Genomic DNA, 18882 nt, shown 5'->3' on the forward strand with positions numbered 1-18882 from the left:
AAGGTAGTGACGATGTAGTGACTTTTTTACATCTCAACTTAGACCATTCAATCAAAATTATTTGGATCACTTAATGAGAGATCTTAGATTGTCTAAAAAGCATCAGAACATGTGGCTTCTCGGCTCAAAGGAACAAATCTGATAACATCAGACACTTGTGTTACGGTATATTATTCTCACTACTCTTAACACATTCAGTAGCTGATGTTGCACTTCCAGCGACTTGGATGCAACAAGGGCGTTAAGTTTCATTTTCTCTGTAGTCATTTGGACTGTTTTCCAGAAAATTTAGGTGACTTTCAAACTAAGATAACTATACCAAAGGGGATAATATCATATGAAAGGGCTCTATTATACATTCTAAAACAGGTTTTATTTATTATTATTATGTAAAAGAGTTTTTGATTTATCGCGCAAAATGTAGAAAAAAATATACAATAAGTCAAAAACTGAAAATCTGACAATTTTTTTTAAATTCCAAGCCGAAAATATACTTAAGAATTTATTAATAGGAATCGAGAGTTTATGCACTAGATAGAGTTCGTTCATTCACTGAAATTCCCAGTTCATTTACTGGCAATTTATCCTTTTGTTAAATAAAATAATTTATAATAATTAATACCACGCATTTTTTTGCGTTTTTGATATTTAAATAATTTAAGAGTGTATACCTACTGTGTATAGACACAGATCAAAAAAAAATATAAAAATTATATATAGAACGATTCTCATATATCTTAATTTTAGGTCAAAGTCAGGGTAGTCCTTATTCGTTCATTTACTGGATCTTTTACCCTCCTACGTCAAAATACTAAAAGTCCGCGTAAATTTCGCAGATTGAAATGTCTGCTTGATTAATTGTCAATAGAGGGTCATGACATGTCAAAATTGCTAGTTTGAAGGTGAAATCGTCTAAGTCATTCGAGATGGTTTTCCTCTTAATGTTTCAAATTTCTACAATTTCATTTAATGAAAGCTGACAGTGCGCGGATTTTCTTTACGGAGAAAGTTTATTTTCGCCATCTGTTAAGTTCTCTGCGTGCCTAAAACAAAATTATGAGCCGCTTCTATAAATCTGACTAGAGAGTTACAGAGTTAAGATATGATTCTGCTGTACAAAGGTTTGACGTAGCCGTCTAGATAGAGCAATCGTGCGGTAATTTATTAGTACGGGACGAAGAAAATTACTGCACGTAGTAACTAGTTACTATGGCTCGTCGTAGTCACCATTTACCGCGATATCAAAGGCGTCGGACTACTGTGTTTCTCTTTATACTATGCTAGAGTTATAGTAGACTGAACGGCTATTTGATTAATAGGTACTTTATTTCCGAGACACTTTTCAGGGGATATCCTATTAAGCAAATTTATTTCAGATGGTTTACCTAGTACATATTAGTAGTAAGTTGTAACATTTAAGTAGATAAGTAATATTATTATTTTATCATCGCCGTAACTCAATGCCGAAAACCATGGGTAGTTATATTATTGTGTAGATGGTTGAGTTAAATTATTTCACACGTAACTAGGTAGGTACGGGTATTGTTACCTAAAATTGTATATGATATTGTGACACCGCTTTATAACAAAGTCTTTAAGTTAAAGTAATTTGCATGCAAAAAGGCGATGAAAGCCTGCGACAATAGGTTACAATACGTTTAAAATGGTCGTTTTTGATTGCCATTTTATACAAAGGCGGTAACTTGATTCTATGCATTATACCGCTGATTTTACCCGTAAATAAGTTCCATCAGAATTATGTTACCAATACATATTCGATTTATAAAAGTCCCGTAAAAGCTATAACTATGGCTAGTTTTATATTAAAGCACTAGACTTTATATCTAGCAGATGCACGCGATAACGTCTGCTCATTGATATTATAGGCACAGAGTGTTTGTGAACTCATTCGTATTTGAATCTGATTGGTTTTCGAATAAATACGATTCAAAGTGGCCGATTCGTATTTTGACGGATCCAAGTGAGTGCAGACGCCTAAGTACGTACATTTTGTATGACAGCCACACTAAATTTTATTTTTACGAAAGCGAATACGAATTAAATACGAATGAGGGCACAATCGCCCTAAGATTCCTGAGGAAATAGCTTAGGTCATCCTTTGTAAAGTGTTTTACTGTCTGTAAAAGTAAGTCTCTATAATGGATTCAGCCATCTTTAAGCTATGTCCGGACAAACAGATCGACAGACGGACACTGAAATTTAAGTTTATAAATTCCCTTGTGATCTTGTCAATTTTCTGGGTCCGTCTCCAGATGTAAGTTGATAACTTGAGAGAGTCCAAATTGAGACGGATCCAAATTTCGCCAAAATCCGTTAATCGAGTATGCTGTGATAAAGCAAGCAACTGACTGACACACTTTCGCATTCATAATTATTAGCATGGATTAGTTTTATTATAAGATGTAGTATCGTTTACACTTAGTACATTAGATACAAGTGCAAGTCGTTTATACATTTAAATAAGTTTGAAGACAAAACTTGTGTAAGAACATTTCGCAACGATGCAAAATTATTATAATCTAGAAATATCTGATTCAGGGAAATGGACGGTAGCTTGCGACACATTGAATTTGACGAGGGACGTGAAATACTTGTACTTGCAGATACGGCGGCGAATAGAGACCGGAATTCATGGGGCTAGCGAAAATAATATGCATGATGGTTCGTAAGATGCTCATGGAAGCGTAACTAAAATATATATTGCTACGATTTAAATATATCAACAGTATATGCGTAATAAGTCTGTGCGTATATTTTATAGTTGACCAAGTGGTTTTAGTTTGTGAAGAATTGGATGTTATGGCATTGTTATGGTAATGGTCTCAAAACTCAAAGAATTTCAAGCTTAATTCGCTATAATCCACAGAAGCAGACAAATCTGTACGGTACGTTAGTACAAGGTGCAGGATGCGAAATGCACGCTCGCCCTCACACTACTAAAGAAGCAAGAAAAGCAAACAGTAAACACCACTAACACTCAACACCAGTCAAATCGTGTGTGTGTGCGTGCGTGCGTGCATGCGTGCGTATGTGCGTGCGCGTACGCGTGTGCGTGTGTATGTGTGTGTGTGTGTGTATGTATTGTATACAAGCAGGCGTTACTTTGCGGAAGTAATTTGCTATAATCCCCTAAACCAGACAAATATGTATGGTGCAACATGCAGCATGCAATATTCGCGCCTTCCCAATATTGGAGCAACATAAGGAGCAAGAAAATGTAAAGTTACCTAAGGAAATTCTGTTAAGAGTCAGGGTTGCCGCGCTTTAAACTTTGTTATATACTAAAAAACAGATATGTAGACTCGTTCATTCAGCACACATTTAAACACCGTTCAGTTCATCCGGTTGTTAAAAGCTCGAGATTTCTCTTTTGCAAAATTTATGCAACATTACAGCGGGACAATCCCGGGGGCATTTTGAAAACAAAGTGTATTATTTGTACTGATTTTATCTCTAATAGATGACTAAATAGAGATGTGTATCACCCACACAAATCCCGTGTGCGGGCATGTGTGCGCGTGCTTGTGTGTCACAGAACAAGTGGGTGATCTGTGTTGTGTGTCCTAAAGTTCCTCAATTTGCATGTACCAACGTCATGCACGGGTCTCTTTTCAGAATGAATATCCCTTGACTTAAGTCCCACCTACCATGCTGTCCATGTGCGGATTGGCAGACTTCGAACAGCGCTGAGTTCAACACCATCTCAGTTAATCCAATAAATATTATATAATATACTAGCTTTTGCCCACGACTTCGTCCGCAACTGCATTTTTTTGAGATAATTTGTAACCTCAGGGATGATATAGTTAATTATATGTATCAGTGAAAAAAATTCAGATTTGAATCATTAGTTCCAGCGATAACCGCCTATATACAAACTCACAAACACCACTTCATAATATTAGTATAGAGTATAAAGTAGGCCGATGAATTTCTACAAAATTACTATTAGACTTAGCTCATAATTTGTATGTGTTTGTACAGAACACGGCACGTCTCACCTCTGGGGCACCAACGCCAACAGCGGGCGTCGCGGCTGGAGTCGCAAGCGCACTTCAGCTCCGCAGATGGGAAACACACAAGGATCCATGCCTCGAATAGCCCTCGTGCTTCGTTCAAGGCGCAGCTGGCCCGTCGCTCCGCAATCATATCGCAGGTATTCTATCTATGATGTCCTCTGAATACATTTCGGCAGCTAATTTCAACACAGAGTAGGCAATAACAAGAGATATAATAGAGCACAAGTGTGTGCGCAAACAATTTCTATTCCATCAATCTTATAGTCCGATGGGACGGCAATCCAACATGAACTGAGTGCAATCAAGGACTATGTATAAGGAATGGGTGTAACACCGCGTACTTCGTAACTCTGAACTGCTAATGAGAAAGCTCTCGTGGCTCTACGCGGGACTCGAACACCGGACTTCAAAAAAGCCAAATAGCTAATAGTTCTAGTGACTAAGCTAGCCATCAGAACAGCGAACCAATCTAGATATATGTTGGTAAGGAATCAAGAAATTAGTTAATGAGGGACTCCCAGTTCTTTAAATGTTAGGATCAAGCTATTTTTTGATTAAGTACTTATATTATATCTTATTTTCGTCTATTTCTTTAATGTTGGCAAGAATATTTTTCAGGTAGATGAAATTGAGATTTTCCCTCGATAATAATATAGTTAACTTATATCAATAACATGATTTACAACGTTTTGATCGTAAAATCAGAAAAACCGGAGGGACGCTATTACTTAGAAATACACAGAGATTATATAACGTATAAAAGATACTATAAAACACTACAAGACACTCTAAAACACTACTATAAAAAAATTAAAAAAGATAAAATAGGTATTTATAACTACGCTACCCTACTTTATAACCGTTTTCCTTTTCCTTAATTGGAAACTTGATAAATAACTAATGAAGCGCTAATGTAATAATATTTGTTCATGTTTTTGATAAATGAATGAGAAGCAAACTCTAGCGACCCACCCCGGCTTCGTACGGGTATCTTATTATAATTTTTGCAGGCATCGCTAATTTTTCTGAAAATAAAATATATCCTATAACATTCCGGAATAATGTAGCTTTCTACTGGTGAAAGATTTTTCAGAATCGGTTGACAAATTCCAGATCTTATACTTTCTACAAACTTTATAATCTTATAGAAGTAGATAAGCCGCATTTTTTATATCAAATATCTGTTTCTACAAATCTTCCAGTGGGTATTCTAGATTTAAGTGAATTCTTGATTAAGCTGGTATACTTAATGATAGATTGCTATTTGAATCATAAATTGAACTAGTTATCCGAATATGAGGCATATGAATTTATTAACTTAGCTAATTAAGGCCCAGTTGCATGACATTCTAGTCGGGAGGTCGGGGGTTCTGTCCCGGGCGCACACCTCTAACTTTAAGCCAATCCGCATTGGTCAGAGTGGTGAACTATAGTCAAAACTCTTGAGAGGAGATCGGAGCTCAGTAGTGAGCTGGCAATGGGTTGATCATGATGATGATGCATGACAGGTGGTTAAACTTACGTCACCGTTAACTTTGACCAAAAATAAAAAGCAAATTGAGCTACACGAGTCGATTCATACCTCCATGGCCTAAAAGTTTTACCTTCAGCCATTAAGGGTAAATATTTTGTCTTGTGCAACCTAGATTGTTCTTATTTACAGGTAACCATAACGTAACTCTAACAACTTGTCACAAAACTAGACCTGAAGAAAATGTTAGCTTTTAATAAGCCCTTTTTTCTATAATTTATTTCGGCTATTACACTAATATTATAAAGGCGAAAGTTTGTATGTGTGTGTGTGTGTGTGTGTGTATGTTTGTTACTCCTTCACGCAAAAACTACTGGACGGATTTGGCTGAAATTTAGAATAGAGATAGATTATACCCTGGATTAGGACATAGGCTACTTTTTATCCCGGAAAATCAAAGAGTTCCCACGGGATTTTTAAAAAACCTTCATCCACGCGAACGAAGTCGCGGGCATCAGCTAGTTTTCTAATATATTCGTCGTGTAGTATTTAGATTACAGGTACTAAAATATTCACAATTTTCATTCAGATTCAAATTCACCAGAGTTTCTGATGAAACGTCCAAGTCAAATGTTTGAACATTTCGTATGATTCCACATTTCACACAAGATTTCACAGTGGTTATCCCTTGTAATGACAGGTCACTTACTTAGCGCTACGTTACAGACTAGGCTTCGGGACGTAAATCATAGCCTGTAAGCCTGACGTTCCTATTAGGAAGCTAGGACAAAATTGCCTGTCAGCAACCTAGTTCGTATCAAGGCCATTTTCGGTAAATGAAACAACGTTCATAAGTCAATCACTTTATTAAAACAAGTGTAAATTAAAAATTTATAACACCCCCGACGATCCAAAGTATTTGAGTTTTCCAAAACATCATTTTCAAATAAATAATTATGTATTTAGGCAACGTCCATCTTGACAGCTTGACATTTGTCGATTGACATAATATTATGAACCTTTCTTGTAGAAAAGAAGGTTAGATAACCGTATCTAACCTTCTTTTCTACAAGAAAACTAGAAAAGAGCTGATAACTCTTAAACGGCTGAACCAATTTTTTTAGATTATAGCTAAGAACACTCTCGATCAAGCCACCTTTCAAACAAAAAAAACTAAATTAAAATCGGTTCATTCGTTTAGGCGCTACGATGCCACAGACAGATACACAGATACACAGATACACAGACACACAGATACACACGTCAAACTTATAACACCCCTCTTTTTGGGTCGGGGGTTAATAAACTGTACGAGCAAAAGAATACGCAAGTATTAAAATGTAATCAAAATAATTATTATTTATATATCTATCAGTTGATCCATTCCAGGGGTTACTCATTTTATACACAAAATATGAGTATGTTATAATTAGTATACTTATAAACCTTCCATCACCTTTCACATGAAATGTCTTTTTACTGAGCTATTACACTGATCTTTATTGATTTGCTGTCACCCATTGAAGAGTTTCGCCTTACATCTCCAAAACTATATTTTACACAGATAGTAATACAACTTTTGTAAAAAAAACTGGCCAAGTGTGAGTCAGACTCGCGCACTGAAGGTTCCGTACTCGGGTATTTTTTCCAACATTTTGCACGATAAATCAAAAACTTATTATACATAAAAATAAATAAAAATCTGTTTTAGAATGTACAAGTAAAGCCTTTTCATATGATACCCCATTTGGTAGAGTTATCTTACTTTGAAAATTGAAACACATTTTAATTTTTTTTAATGATGTAACCACAAATTCGCAGTTTTCAGATTTATGCCCGTATTCGTGCTATAAGACCTACCTACCTGCCAAATTTCATGATTCTAAGACAACGGGAAGTACTCTATAGGTTTCTTGACAGACAGACAGACAGACAGACAACAAAGTGATCCTATAAGGGTTCCGTTTTTCCTTTTGAGTTACGGAACCCTAAAAACATGATCGGTTAAGATTAGTCGGAGTTATGGAGTGATATCGTCAAAAACTTCCTTTCCAATCCCGAACGAACCTATAAAATGGAATGGTGCGTCTAGTTTAATGGGAAAGACATGTGTAAATATTGACCTTACTATGAATAGCCATAGGCCATAGTATAAACATTCTTATTTAATATTGCCATCCCTGTGAAACTTTCTTTGTCTTTTATCTTAATTGATACTTCCAGTATCGATGTACCTATTATTATTAATTAATGAAAATTCCTTTGTGTTTTTAGGGCAGTGTAAAAAGTTCGCTCTCACTAATTAAAATGTTAATTCGGTTGATTGATGACTGGTTTTCCACAAAATGGTACAGTTATTTTCACTTATCGCTGAAAATTTGCGACCAAATTACAACCGACGTAAAGTACCTACGAGTACTACCTAATAATTATGTTCATCAATCATGATATTTGCACTACTTAAACAGGTACCTACATAGTTACTTATTTTTTGACCCCCGGCCCAAAAAGAGGGGTGTTATAAGTTTGACGTGTGTATCTGTGTAAATACACAGATACGCAGATGTGTCTTTAGACTTATTATGCCGCTAAGATCGGTTGAAAGGCGTGAAAAAATAAATTATTGGCTTGTATGGTTTCTTGGAAACAACTTTAACGTTTTGGACGAAATTTTGTATTTCGATATGTTTTACTTTTACAATATCTGTCAACCCTGAGTTCTCGCGGGAAGATTTCGAAAGACGCCGAGTTCATATTTTTCATCCAGGTACATCGTATTCGTAACGTGATTGAATTGCAAATTGTACTTAACATGAAGAGGACTATCACGAGATTACTGAACGTATTATGCACTACAATATCATATTGCATAATACCTCCTACGATTTGATATCTAGTAGGAAATTATAGGATTAATATATTGTATTAACTGAATTCCGAATAGATATTCTATTTCGATTTAATTATATTTTTCAGTATCGTGCGTATTACTATGTTCTTTTTTATTCGATGAGAAGATCAAGATTATATTTTAGATTATTTACAAAATTATAAAAACCTAGATTTAACCTACCAGAAATCGGGCTAGGACTTCAGCTTTGGGGAGTCTACAAGGCCACAGCAATGCGCTAGAGTGAGGTCATTATAAAAACCACAAGCATAAAAAACCTATAGATAATTTTATGTATACTTATGTAAGAAGTACGTTTGAAGAGTATGCATATTATGTGTAGGATCTTAAAAATCTAATCAAGTCCCTTTACTGCGATACTTTGAAACCAAAGTTTGCTTAAAGTTTGCCTTTAGAGTATCTGCTCCAAAGGATTGCACTATAACTTAATCGAACTTTAACGTTTCAGAATCAGATGCATTGATTTTCCTACTTTCTATAAACACCTAATTACTACTGAAACTCGAAAAGATAAACAATTTCATTTGATTAGTTTATATATTGTTAAACCATTTCAGGGTTCCGTACCCAAAACGTGTCAACGGGACCGCGACTTAAAACGCCCATAACATCGAAAACTTAATGTTAACTAATAAGTGTCCGGAATCGAACTCGGAGCCCCAAAGCTGGAGGCCGACGCCACTAGGCTATCACCATTTTTTAGACAATCAGTAGTTACTACTAGTAGAGATAAAGTCATATTTTAGATTAAACCATACGCGTTATAGCAATAAACTTGTTTAATTTATTTTATAGCTCGTACAGTCGAGGATTAGTTCGTAATAAAGAAGACTGAACGTCTCACGTGACCTCACTGCAGCAAATTATCATCTTTATACGTCTACTTTATTTATTTTATTCTTAACTAAACTTATGTGGCGATTACGCAGCCGTGATAGGACGTCGACCTCTCACTTTTCTGGCAATGAAATATCACTTGCTTTAACAGCAAAGGAAAATGTTGCAAGAATCTGCATGTACGAGAGTTCTCCTTAAAGTTCTCAAAGGTGTGAAGTCTGGCGATCTGCACTTGACTAGCGTGGCATAATAATATAGCCTAACCCTTCTCATTCTGAGAGGAGACCCAGCTGACAGACTTTAGTTGTGAGCCAGCGATGGGATGATGATGATGATGATGGTGAAACTTATGTGGGTGCAAATATCACACCTTCAGTTATAAATCGCATTGAGCAATAGTATGAAAATATCTTGCCACCGTCTCAAACATCTATCATCATCAGCTTAGCTACTATGAATATTATTTGAATGAGGCATTTAAATTTTCACGTATAGAAACTCCAAACATAGCTCACCCAATCGCTCTATCGACGTCTATCGTTGATAATTATGATGATTTAGTTTAAATTTTATTCATTACTTAAGTGAAGTTTATTTAGTTATGTTTTTATTTGTATCGAATACCTACTTCTATGTACAATATTTTGACTTCATTAGCTTGAAATTATTTTCCTCACGAGGTGAACAGTAATAAAATTGTGAAATTTATAACACACAGCGAACGCCTTTAAGATTACTTCGTTATCTCTGTCACGAGAAATAAAATAGGTGTGTATAAAAAATTTCAATTCACCTCAATTTTTTTAATCCTGTATAAAAAAACTTGAAAAGCTTATTTTTTTGTTAGCCAGAAAATACCCCAGCGAATAACGCTATTAACACTTTCTCGTCTAGAGCCAGCCTCTATCAATTTGTCTGGTTAATTATTTTGTCTAGAGATTTACAGGAACGGTTACCTATAAATAGAAAGGTTTTAACCTTTCTAAAGTATTTTTTGTTGTACATAAAACTGACTCCAGTAAAATTGGTAGGATAGTTTAAACTCTAAATAATACTAATCTAAATAGTCTACGTCATAATAGCAACATACTATATGCATTTCATATATGCATCAAATTTCAGCCTGTCTAGTAGTTTGAGCTGTGCGTCGATAGATCAGTCAGTCAGTCAGCTTTTCATTTTATATAGGTATACAGATTTCCGTATAACATATCTACGTAGCATCACGGTTTATTGCAAAAGGGTCGCTATTTTAACTGAGCAAAATAATTAGAAAATTAATTAACGTTTCTTAATCCACCTGCTCTTTTTGTGGTATATTGTTACGGGTTTTCAGTTAGATAATTGGAAAATTTACGTGCATAACCGGACGGAACTCAGGCTTATAGAGAAAATATAACTTACTATTAAACTGATTTAGAACATCGGCGTAAAGTTGCCAGTCTATCGGTATTCTACAGGATATATTTCGGAGAGTGTGCTCAAGAACTCTTTGACCTGGTTCCTCCTTCACCTTTCTACCATCGTACTGCCAGGCATCGTCAAGGTCTGCATCCGTACGTAGTCGAAATTCCTTGAACACGGACGAAACGATTTGCTTCCTCTTTCCTAATTCGAACCGCTAGGATATGGAACGCCCTTCCGGCATCAGTTTTCCCTTCCATCTATAATATGGGTACCTTCAAGTCAAGTACAATATAATATGTAATGCTTCGTTACAAGTGAATAGGCAACTTCTAGGCAAGCGCGCTCCATCTTAGGCTACATCATCACTTGCTACTAGGTCTGATTGCGGCCAAGCGCTAGTCTATATAATTAAAAAAAAAAAAAATTATTATGCCTTAGTTTACTGTGCCTTCGTTTCAAATCGATGTAATTTGTCGCTGTTATTTATTTTGCTGACTACGACATCGTTTGTTACGTTACAATGTGATTGGAATCGACGTCGAATACAGCCAAAGCCTTTATTATGCAAATAAAAACAAAACCCTTAAATTCAAAAACACGTGCGATCCATGGTGATTGGTGACCATGAACCATAGAAAGAAAAAGTAGAAAGAATTCCGTTTTTAGGGTTCCCTATCCGAATGGCTAAAAACGGAACCCTTATGGATTCGTCATGTCTGTCTGTCTGTGAGAGAATGATAAAACTAAAAAAATATATAATGTACATTACCATGCAAACTTCCGCTGAAAATTGGTTTGAACGAGATCTAGTAAGTAGTTTTTTAAAAATTTGAAACAATACCCGTGTACGGAATCCTCAGTGCGCGAATCTGACTCGCACTTGGCCGGTTTTTGTTTTTTAATCTCTACTTAGAAATCTATTCAAAAGAAAAAATAAGTATGACCCGACCCACATGTTAAAAAAATATCAGTTCATCATTTTTTAAATAGCATATGAGCATATTTACCAATATTGAAAAAATATAGGTAGGTATGTCGTCTCAATATGATAAAGGAGTGTGAAAAATGCGCGAACATTTTTCCGGCTCTTTTTCTATGTCACCTTGGAATTTAGATTAAAGTCTAACTCGTGAACATATTACAGTACAAATATTATATTATGAAGCCTACAAAAAAGAAAACACACAACAGAATTAGTTCACTCTAACAGAATGGAAAATTCACACCCATTTCAGTACTTTGCTAAATAAATAATACGGTGTTCCCCTTTATGTCAATTTATACAATGTAACCGTATAAGAAATACACGTTGATTACATGATTAGAGCCCTCTATTTTTAAAACCCGACCCAAAAAGAAGGGTGTTATAAGTTTGACGTGTGTATCTGTGTATCTGTCTGTGGCATCGTAGCTCCTAAACTAATGAACCGATTTTAATTTTGTTTTTTTGTTTGAAAGGTGGCTTGATCGAGAGTGTTCTTAGCTATAATCCAAGAAAATCGGTTCAGCCGTTTGAAAGTTATCAGCTCTTTTCTAGTTACTGTAACCTTCCCTTGTCGGGGGTTTTATAAATTAATTTACACTAGTACTGTCAAATTTAAGTTTGCCTTATTTAACTGGCCGCTACATATTATCTGCTCGTATAATCAGCAATGAATATTTAATTAAATTAAGTTATGGTTGGTAGTGTAGTGAGAGGTGTTCATACCTCTATAAAATCTCGTTTATAAGCTTATTATAGGTGTATAAGTAAATGCCATACAAGTTTATAGCGCGACTCCAGCATCGAACTCATTCAGGATTCAAGACATGCAAAGATTCGAGAGATGAGACACTTCGTTTTAACGGAATTCATGTAGCTTTTAGCACTAGACCTGGACAGATACGAGTACGTTTGTGGCAGCAATGTTGAACACATTTCTGTCACAAACGTCCCTGCTCAAACACACAGCTCCTAGTAATCGTCACGAGGAACTGTAAACCTTCACAGTTCACAGTGATGTGACGTGTTTCCTATTTCTTCTTTTCCTTTTTCAAATTCTTGTATTTCGTATTTTTTTTTCTCTCTCGTCTGGCTTTACAAAGATTAGCCAATGTCAAGTTTGTAGTTATTTGTAACAAGTTAAACTATACAAGTATGGACCCCGTCTGTGCCGGCGCTCGCCGACATACGCACGGCACCCCCTTAGAGCGTTTTCCAGTCAGTTTTAACAAAAAAAAAAACACTCCAGAAAGGCAGAGCACGCCCGCCAGCTAACACCGACACAGACGAAGTCCCTATTTCGTATTATATTATGTCCATTTAATGTATTACGTACCTAAGATCGATGATTACGTATCACAGAATACTCAACATCACCATAAAGATACATAAGCCTCACTCCACAAAGACGTGTAAATAAATAGCGACTCTTGTTACGACGCAGTAAAGTGCAATCAGCTCGCACAGCTCTGTGGTCTAAAATTTAACAAATGCTTCTTTTTATCGCGTAAACTCTTACCACTTATATACTCTCTTATAAGATTAGACTTCAGTGGCGCGCGAGCTGTCAACGCGAGCGCACGGTTTCGTGAACCATTATTATCAGTCGTATTTTATAGAGCGAAATCGTTTCACTGTCTACCTACATTGTTTTATATTATGGTGATTAACTATGATACAGACTCAAAGACTTGGTGATACGTGTAGTGACATGTCTGAGGAAGAAATAATAATGAGTGAGCAACAAGTTGTGGCGGTGCCTTTACAGAGTGAGAGCGAGCAACGAAGTTTGGAAAAGAGAGGTCGTGAAGAAGATTCAGCGGAGGATGAAGAAGGGTTTATTACAGTACAGCGAGCGTCGAAGCGACATGCTAGGGGTAACTCGAATAGTTGTGGAGATAGTATGGAATTTACCGTCTGCGTTACATCGAAAGAATTGTTACCGAAACAGTTCGGTATGGCTAAGTTATTGAGATCAGAAAATATTAAGGGTATTAGTAGAATTGTGTACAAAAATCCTTATAAAGCTATAATTTCCTTTGAAAATCGAGAGTGTGGCAGCGAGTTGATGCAGTGTGAAAAACTAATAAGCTTGGGATGGAGAGTCCAACCTGCTGATGAAATGGTTTTATCTTATGGGATTGTTAGACAGGTAGATCTAGAAGAAACAGATGAAGAAATATTGAAAAATATAAATTCTGAATTTGAAATAGTATCAGTGAGAAGACTTAAAAGATTAGCGAATACGGGTGTATGGGTAAATTCCGAAACGATACGCCTAGCATTTAAGAGCCCAACTCTACCTGCATATGTATTCGGTTTTGGCTGTAGATTTAAGGTGGATAGATATACATTTCCTGTGACTCAATGTAGTAGGTGCTGGCAATTCGGGCATATTTTTCGGTCTTGCCCTATGAAGAAGATTACCTGCCCAAAATGTGGGAGTAATCACGAGAATTGTGAGATAGTCAATTTTAAGTGCGTGAACTGCAAAGGCAAGCACATGGCAATGTATAAAGAATGTCCAGCTTATCTGAAGGAAAAAGAAGTTAGAGAGATTATGACCGAGAAGAACTGTACTTATCGAAGTGCCTTAAAAATATTTTCGGAGAAGATGGAAGCTCAACATATTTATTCTGAATCGGAGGATGAAAATGACGACATGCAGAAGCAAAACAAGACGCAGACGCAAAATTATAGGTCTTACAGAGATGTCGTAGTGCAAGCTGAGGTTCATACAAATATGTCTACAGGAGAAGACGAGGATCTAAGAAATAACCAGCATTCTGAGCCTGAGATAAGAAGAGTAAAACCGAGACAAGACAAACAAAAGACAACAAAGAGGAAAGAAGAACAGTCACATCAGCAACAGTCGAGTGCGTTTGAACAGTCATTCCGGAGAAACGCAGAACAGAGGGAAGAAGAACAGACAGAAGGACACGAGAAGAAGGGATATGAAAAAAGTTTTGGTAAACGTTTAATGGACATTTTTAAAAGTATTTCAAACGTTTTTAAGTCGACAAATAGTTGGGAAATTAAATTAGAGTTAATAGGCAATGTGTTAGTTAAAGAAATTTGGCAATTCATAGTTAATTTTGTACAAAGTGGCGCTGTCTGTAAAAAAGTAATATCCTCGATATTTAATGGCTAGCTATTCTCAAGGTCAAAAAGATTTTGTACTAAATTTGTTGCAGTGGAATGCGCAAAGCATTAGAAATAAGCGTACCGAGTTTGAGTTGTTGCTATCGCAAGAAAAAATTCATATTGCCTTAGTCTGTGAGACTTGGTTGGAATCAGAGTCTCATTTTAATATTAGTGGATATAATATATTTAGAAAGGATAGGGAGGATTCATATGGAGGTATTGCTTTTATTATTCACAAGTCAATCAAAACTCAGGAATGCCCTTTAAACATTAATAATGCCGGTATAGAAACAAAATGCATAAAGTTATTAAATTGTCAGGATATTAAGAATCTAATTTTAGTTTATTGTCCTTCATCGATCAACACATCACCATCTGATTGGGAAGATATTTTTTCTTTTTTTCCTAATAATTGTATAATAGCAGGGGATTTTAATGCACACCATACGAATTGGTCTTATAAAACTGATACAAGGGGCAGAAATATCTATGATGCAGCATTAGAGGCTGGCTATATATCTCTTAATAATGGTGATCACACTAGAATTAAATATGTTAATAATAATGTTCAAAAAACATCCCCTGACATAACATTTGTATCAAGTGATATTGCATTAGGCTTTGAATGGAAAGTTTTAAATGAAAGTTTGGGAAGCGATCATCTTTTTATTAAAATTAAGTTTAAGTATAAGGATATAGTCATTATGACACAAAAACGGAACTTTAAACAAGCCGATTGGGATTCGTATACAAAATATTTAGAATATCATTTCACTTCCAGCAATACACACTCTGATATTCAGTTATTATATGACAACTTTATCAATCAGTTAAATAATGCAGCTAATAGGTTCATTCCTATGGTAAAAACTTGCGAGAATCCAAAGCAAGGCTTCCAGCCTAAGGCATACTGGAACCAAGATTTGTCAAAATTGGTAGCTAAGCGTAGATTGGCTCTGAAGCAGTTTCGTAAAAATCCAACACCTGATAATTTGACAAATCTTGAAGAAAAAATAATGAGTGCTAAAATTGCGATTAAAAAAGAAAAAACAGCAGATTGGCAAAATTACTGTGATAGTGTTAATGAAAAAACAACAATCTCTGACATGTGGCAGCGTCTACGTTGGACAAAAGGTTTCCGATCACCAAGGTGTTACGTATCCCAGGATAAAAAAGTTGAGCTTTTATGTAGTCTCGCCCCTGATTATGTAGTTACAAAAGCGCCCGAATATTTTTCTTCAAATGTATCGTTAGAAAGTCCATTTTCTTTGCAAGAGCTATATAATTGCATAAAGGCAAAAGATACAGCACCTGGTAATGATGGAATCACGTATTCTATGATATATCACTTGCCAATGGCTGGAAAGCTCTATCTGCTAGATTTGTACAACTGTATAGTAAACACAGGCAATATACCGATACAATGGCGTGATATTCTGGTGGTTCCAATACCAAAACCAAATTCGAATAATACAACTGGTAATAATAATAAAAAGCTTAGACCTATATCCTTGATATCATGTATTTGCAAGATTTTACATTCGATGATTACTAGACGGATTGAATGGTATATGGAAAAAAAAAATCTGTTTTCTCCATTTACCTTAGGGTTTAGAAGAGGACATTCATGTCACGATTGTCTAGCAAAATTAATAACTCATATTCAAATAGGTTTTTCTAAAAACCTTCAAACAGTAGCTTGCTTTTTGGATATTGATGGAGCCTATAATAACGTATTGATAGAAAAACTGACTGTGACTTTAGACGAATTTGGCTTTGGTAAAAAACTATGTCAATATATATGGAATTATTTGAGTGAAAGGCACCTCAAAATTCAGGATAGTGTAGATAAAAGGACCTATTTTTCCCGATCTGCGTATAAAGGTTTAGCTCAAGGTGACCCAATGTCACCGATACTATTTAATATTGTAACAGCTAAAATTTTTCATAGAGTAGTTAATGTTTCATTATGTCAATATGCGGATGACTTTGTTTTATTTAGTACAAATAAAGACATATTTGAAAGTGTTAGCAAGTTACAGGGAGCATTAATTATATTTAATGAGTTGTTAAATGATATGGGATTGGAGCTATCTGTTAAAAAATCAAAATTTTGTATATTTAGTAGGGGTCATAGAAGACAACGAGTAGAATTAAAAGTGGACACTTTTTCTTTAGAGTTGGTAGAAGTTTATAAATATTTAGGTTTATGGTTAGACAAATCCTTACGTTGGGGTAAGCACATCGGCGAGACGGTCATAAAAGTGCAAAAATGTTTTAATTTGCTTAATGTTTTGGCTGGATCATCCTGGGGCGTTCACACTAAACATTTGCGTCAAATTTATTTAGCTTTGATACGAAGTCGTATAGATTATGGATCCTTCATATATGACAATGCCGCAAAATGTCATTTAATTAAATTAGATAGGTTACAAAATCAGGCTTTGAGAATAACAGGGGGCTTTATAAAGACTACTCCAATTCACGTTATGGAGAGTGAGCTGTGTATTCCACCGTTAAAGCAACGGAGGAGGTATTTAGCCATTAAATATTGTTTAAAAGCGTTATCGTGGAAAGACAACGACACTATCAAAGAAATTCAAGTTCTTAGTGGTCTCTGTAGAAGTAATCATTATTGGACGAATAAAAAAGTTCCTTTGCTTGTGTCCGTATATGATGAAGTAAAACTAGAACCTATTTCTTCTTCAGTATGTCTTGAAATGTTTACATTAAGGACTTGGGTTACTAATATTAATGTTCACGATATTGTTAAATGTAATTTAGAAAGTGTCAGCAAGTCCAAAAAGTCATATGAAGTAAATAATTTAAAATATGATGTTATTAAAGAGCTTAGGGACAAGTATGCGGGTTGGTTTGTTATTTATACTGATGGAACAAAAACTGACGAGGGCCGAGGTGCTAGTTTTTTTGTTGCTACAAAAAGGGATAGTAACTTGTTGGGTAATGATTGTTTACGGATAGATGGAGAGATCTGTATTATGACGATTGAGCTCATTGCAATCTCGGAGGCACTGTCGTATGTAAAGACAACTAATCAAAAAAAGGTTCTCATTTGTACCGATAGCAAAAGCGCACTAGAGCATATAGCTCGATCCGCCTCTGGTATCAGAGGTGTTTCGGTAGCTTATGCAGTGCTATCTTCTATAGATGAGTTGAGTAATTTGGGCGTGGATTTGAGGTTGCAATGGGTTCCATCGCATATTGGACTGTCAGGTAATGAGGAGGCTGACTCTTTGGCAAAATGTGGATGTAAAGAAGGTAGATTAATTAAAGTTGAGGGCGACTATTCTGAATCATTACCAAAATATAGAAAATTATGTTACAGAGATTGGAAAGAATACTTCGACAAAATGTCATTAGAAAAAGGAATATGGTATCGAACGTTGCAGAGTGAGCCTCCTCATATACCTTGGAGCAGCTGTACACGAATGAAAAGGAAATATGTAGTGTTGGCCCACAGGCTTAGATCAGGGCACATTCCAGGCAACAAATTCGGATTTCTTATGGGAAAAACATCTTCTCCAAATTGTGACTCCTGTGGAGTCATAGATGATGTATATCATTGGTTGGTGGAATGTGTCCGATTCCAATCAGGAAGAGACCGTCTGGTTGAATTATTAAACTTGAAGAGATTGCAAGTTGGTGTCTTCAATAGCTTATTAGCTAATCCAAATTCTGACGGAGCTTGCAATCTCTTTAGATGGTTTATGATAGGATAGGTTTGTAGGATAAGATGGAATTGTATATATAGATAGAATTGTAGGATAAGATAGGGTACAATTAGGCTGACATGCATAAATGTAAAAGCCTATAAATAAAGGATAAAAAAAAAAAAAAAAAAAAAAAAAAAGATTAGACTTATGTGGGAGACGTTGAGGGAGAACGCAGCCGTAGGCATATTTCTCGGGTCACGTGACCAAGTGAGCCGGGTCTGGAGAGGAACATAACGAGACTACATTCTGCATGTTAGCCATTAAACATCCGTCCATCTATTCCCGTTCGAAACGCACTCTTACATAGACACACTTGTAATAAATCTCAGACGAAAAAGTAAACTTTATAAAATGAA

At 35.7% G+C, this 18882-nt stretch overlaps 2 protein-coding genes across 3 annotated transcripts in view; both read left to right on the forward strand.

Annotated features, from left to right (window-relative positions):
- Positions 1-18882, forward strand: part of LOC123866919 (cAMP-specific 3',5'-cyclic phosphodiesterase) — a 600070-nt gene that overhangs the window by 10789 nt on the left and 570399 nt on the right. Inside the window, exons 2-3 of one of the 2 annotated variants that reach the window (XM_045908710.1) lie at positions 202-206; positions 4081-4177. In XM_045908710.1, the coding sequence (XP_045764666.1) occupies positions 4089-4177 (89 nt within the window). In that variant the 5' untranslated portion in view covers positions 202-206; positions 4081-4088. Of the gene's footprint in view, positions 1-201; positions 207-4005; positions 4178-18882 lie in introns of both variants that reach the window. The other variant, XM_045908701.1, reaches the window with a different exon arrangement.
- On the forward strand, positions 16679-18628 carry LOC123866921. Its single transcript, XM_045908714.1, has 2 exons — positions 16679-17325; positions 18139-18628. The coding sequence occupies exons 1-2, from the start codon at positions 16697-16699 to the stop codon at positions 18530-18532; spliced, it is 1023 nt and encodes a 340-aa protein (XP_045764670.1). The 5' UTR covers positions 16679-16696; the 3' UTR covers positions 18533-18628.

The sequence above is a fragment of the Maniola jurtina genome, chromosome 7 (genome assembly GCF_905333055.1).
Source record: "Maniola jurtina chromosome 7, ilManJurt1.1, whole genome shotgun sequence".
In the NCBI taxonomy this organism is placed as follows: Eukaryota; Metazoa; Arthropoda; class Insecta; order Lepidoptera; family Nymphalidae; genus Maniola; species Maniola jurtina.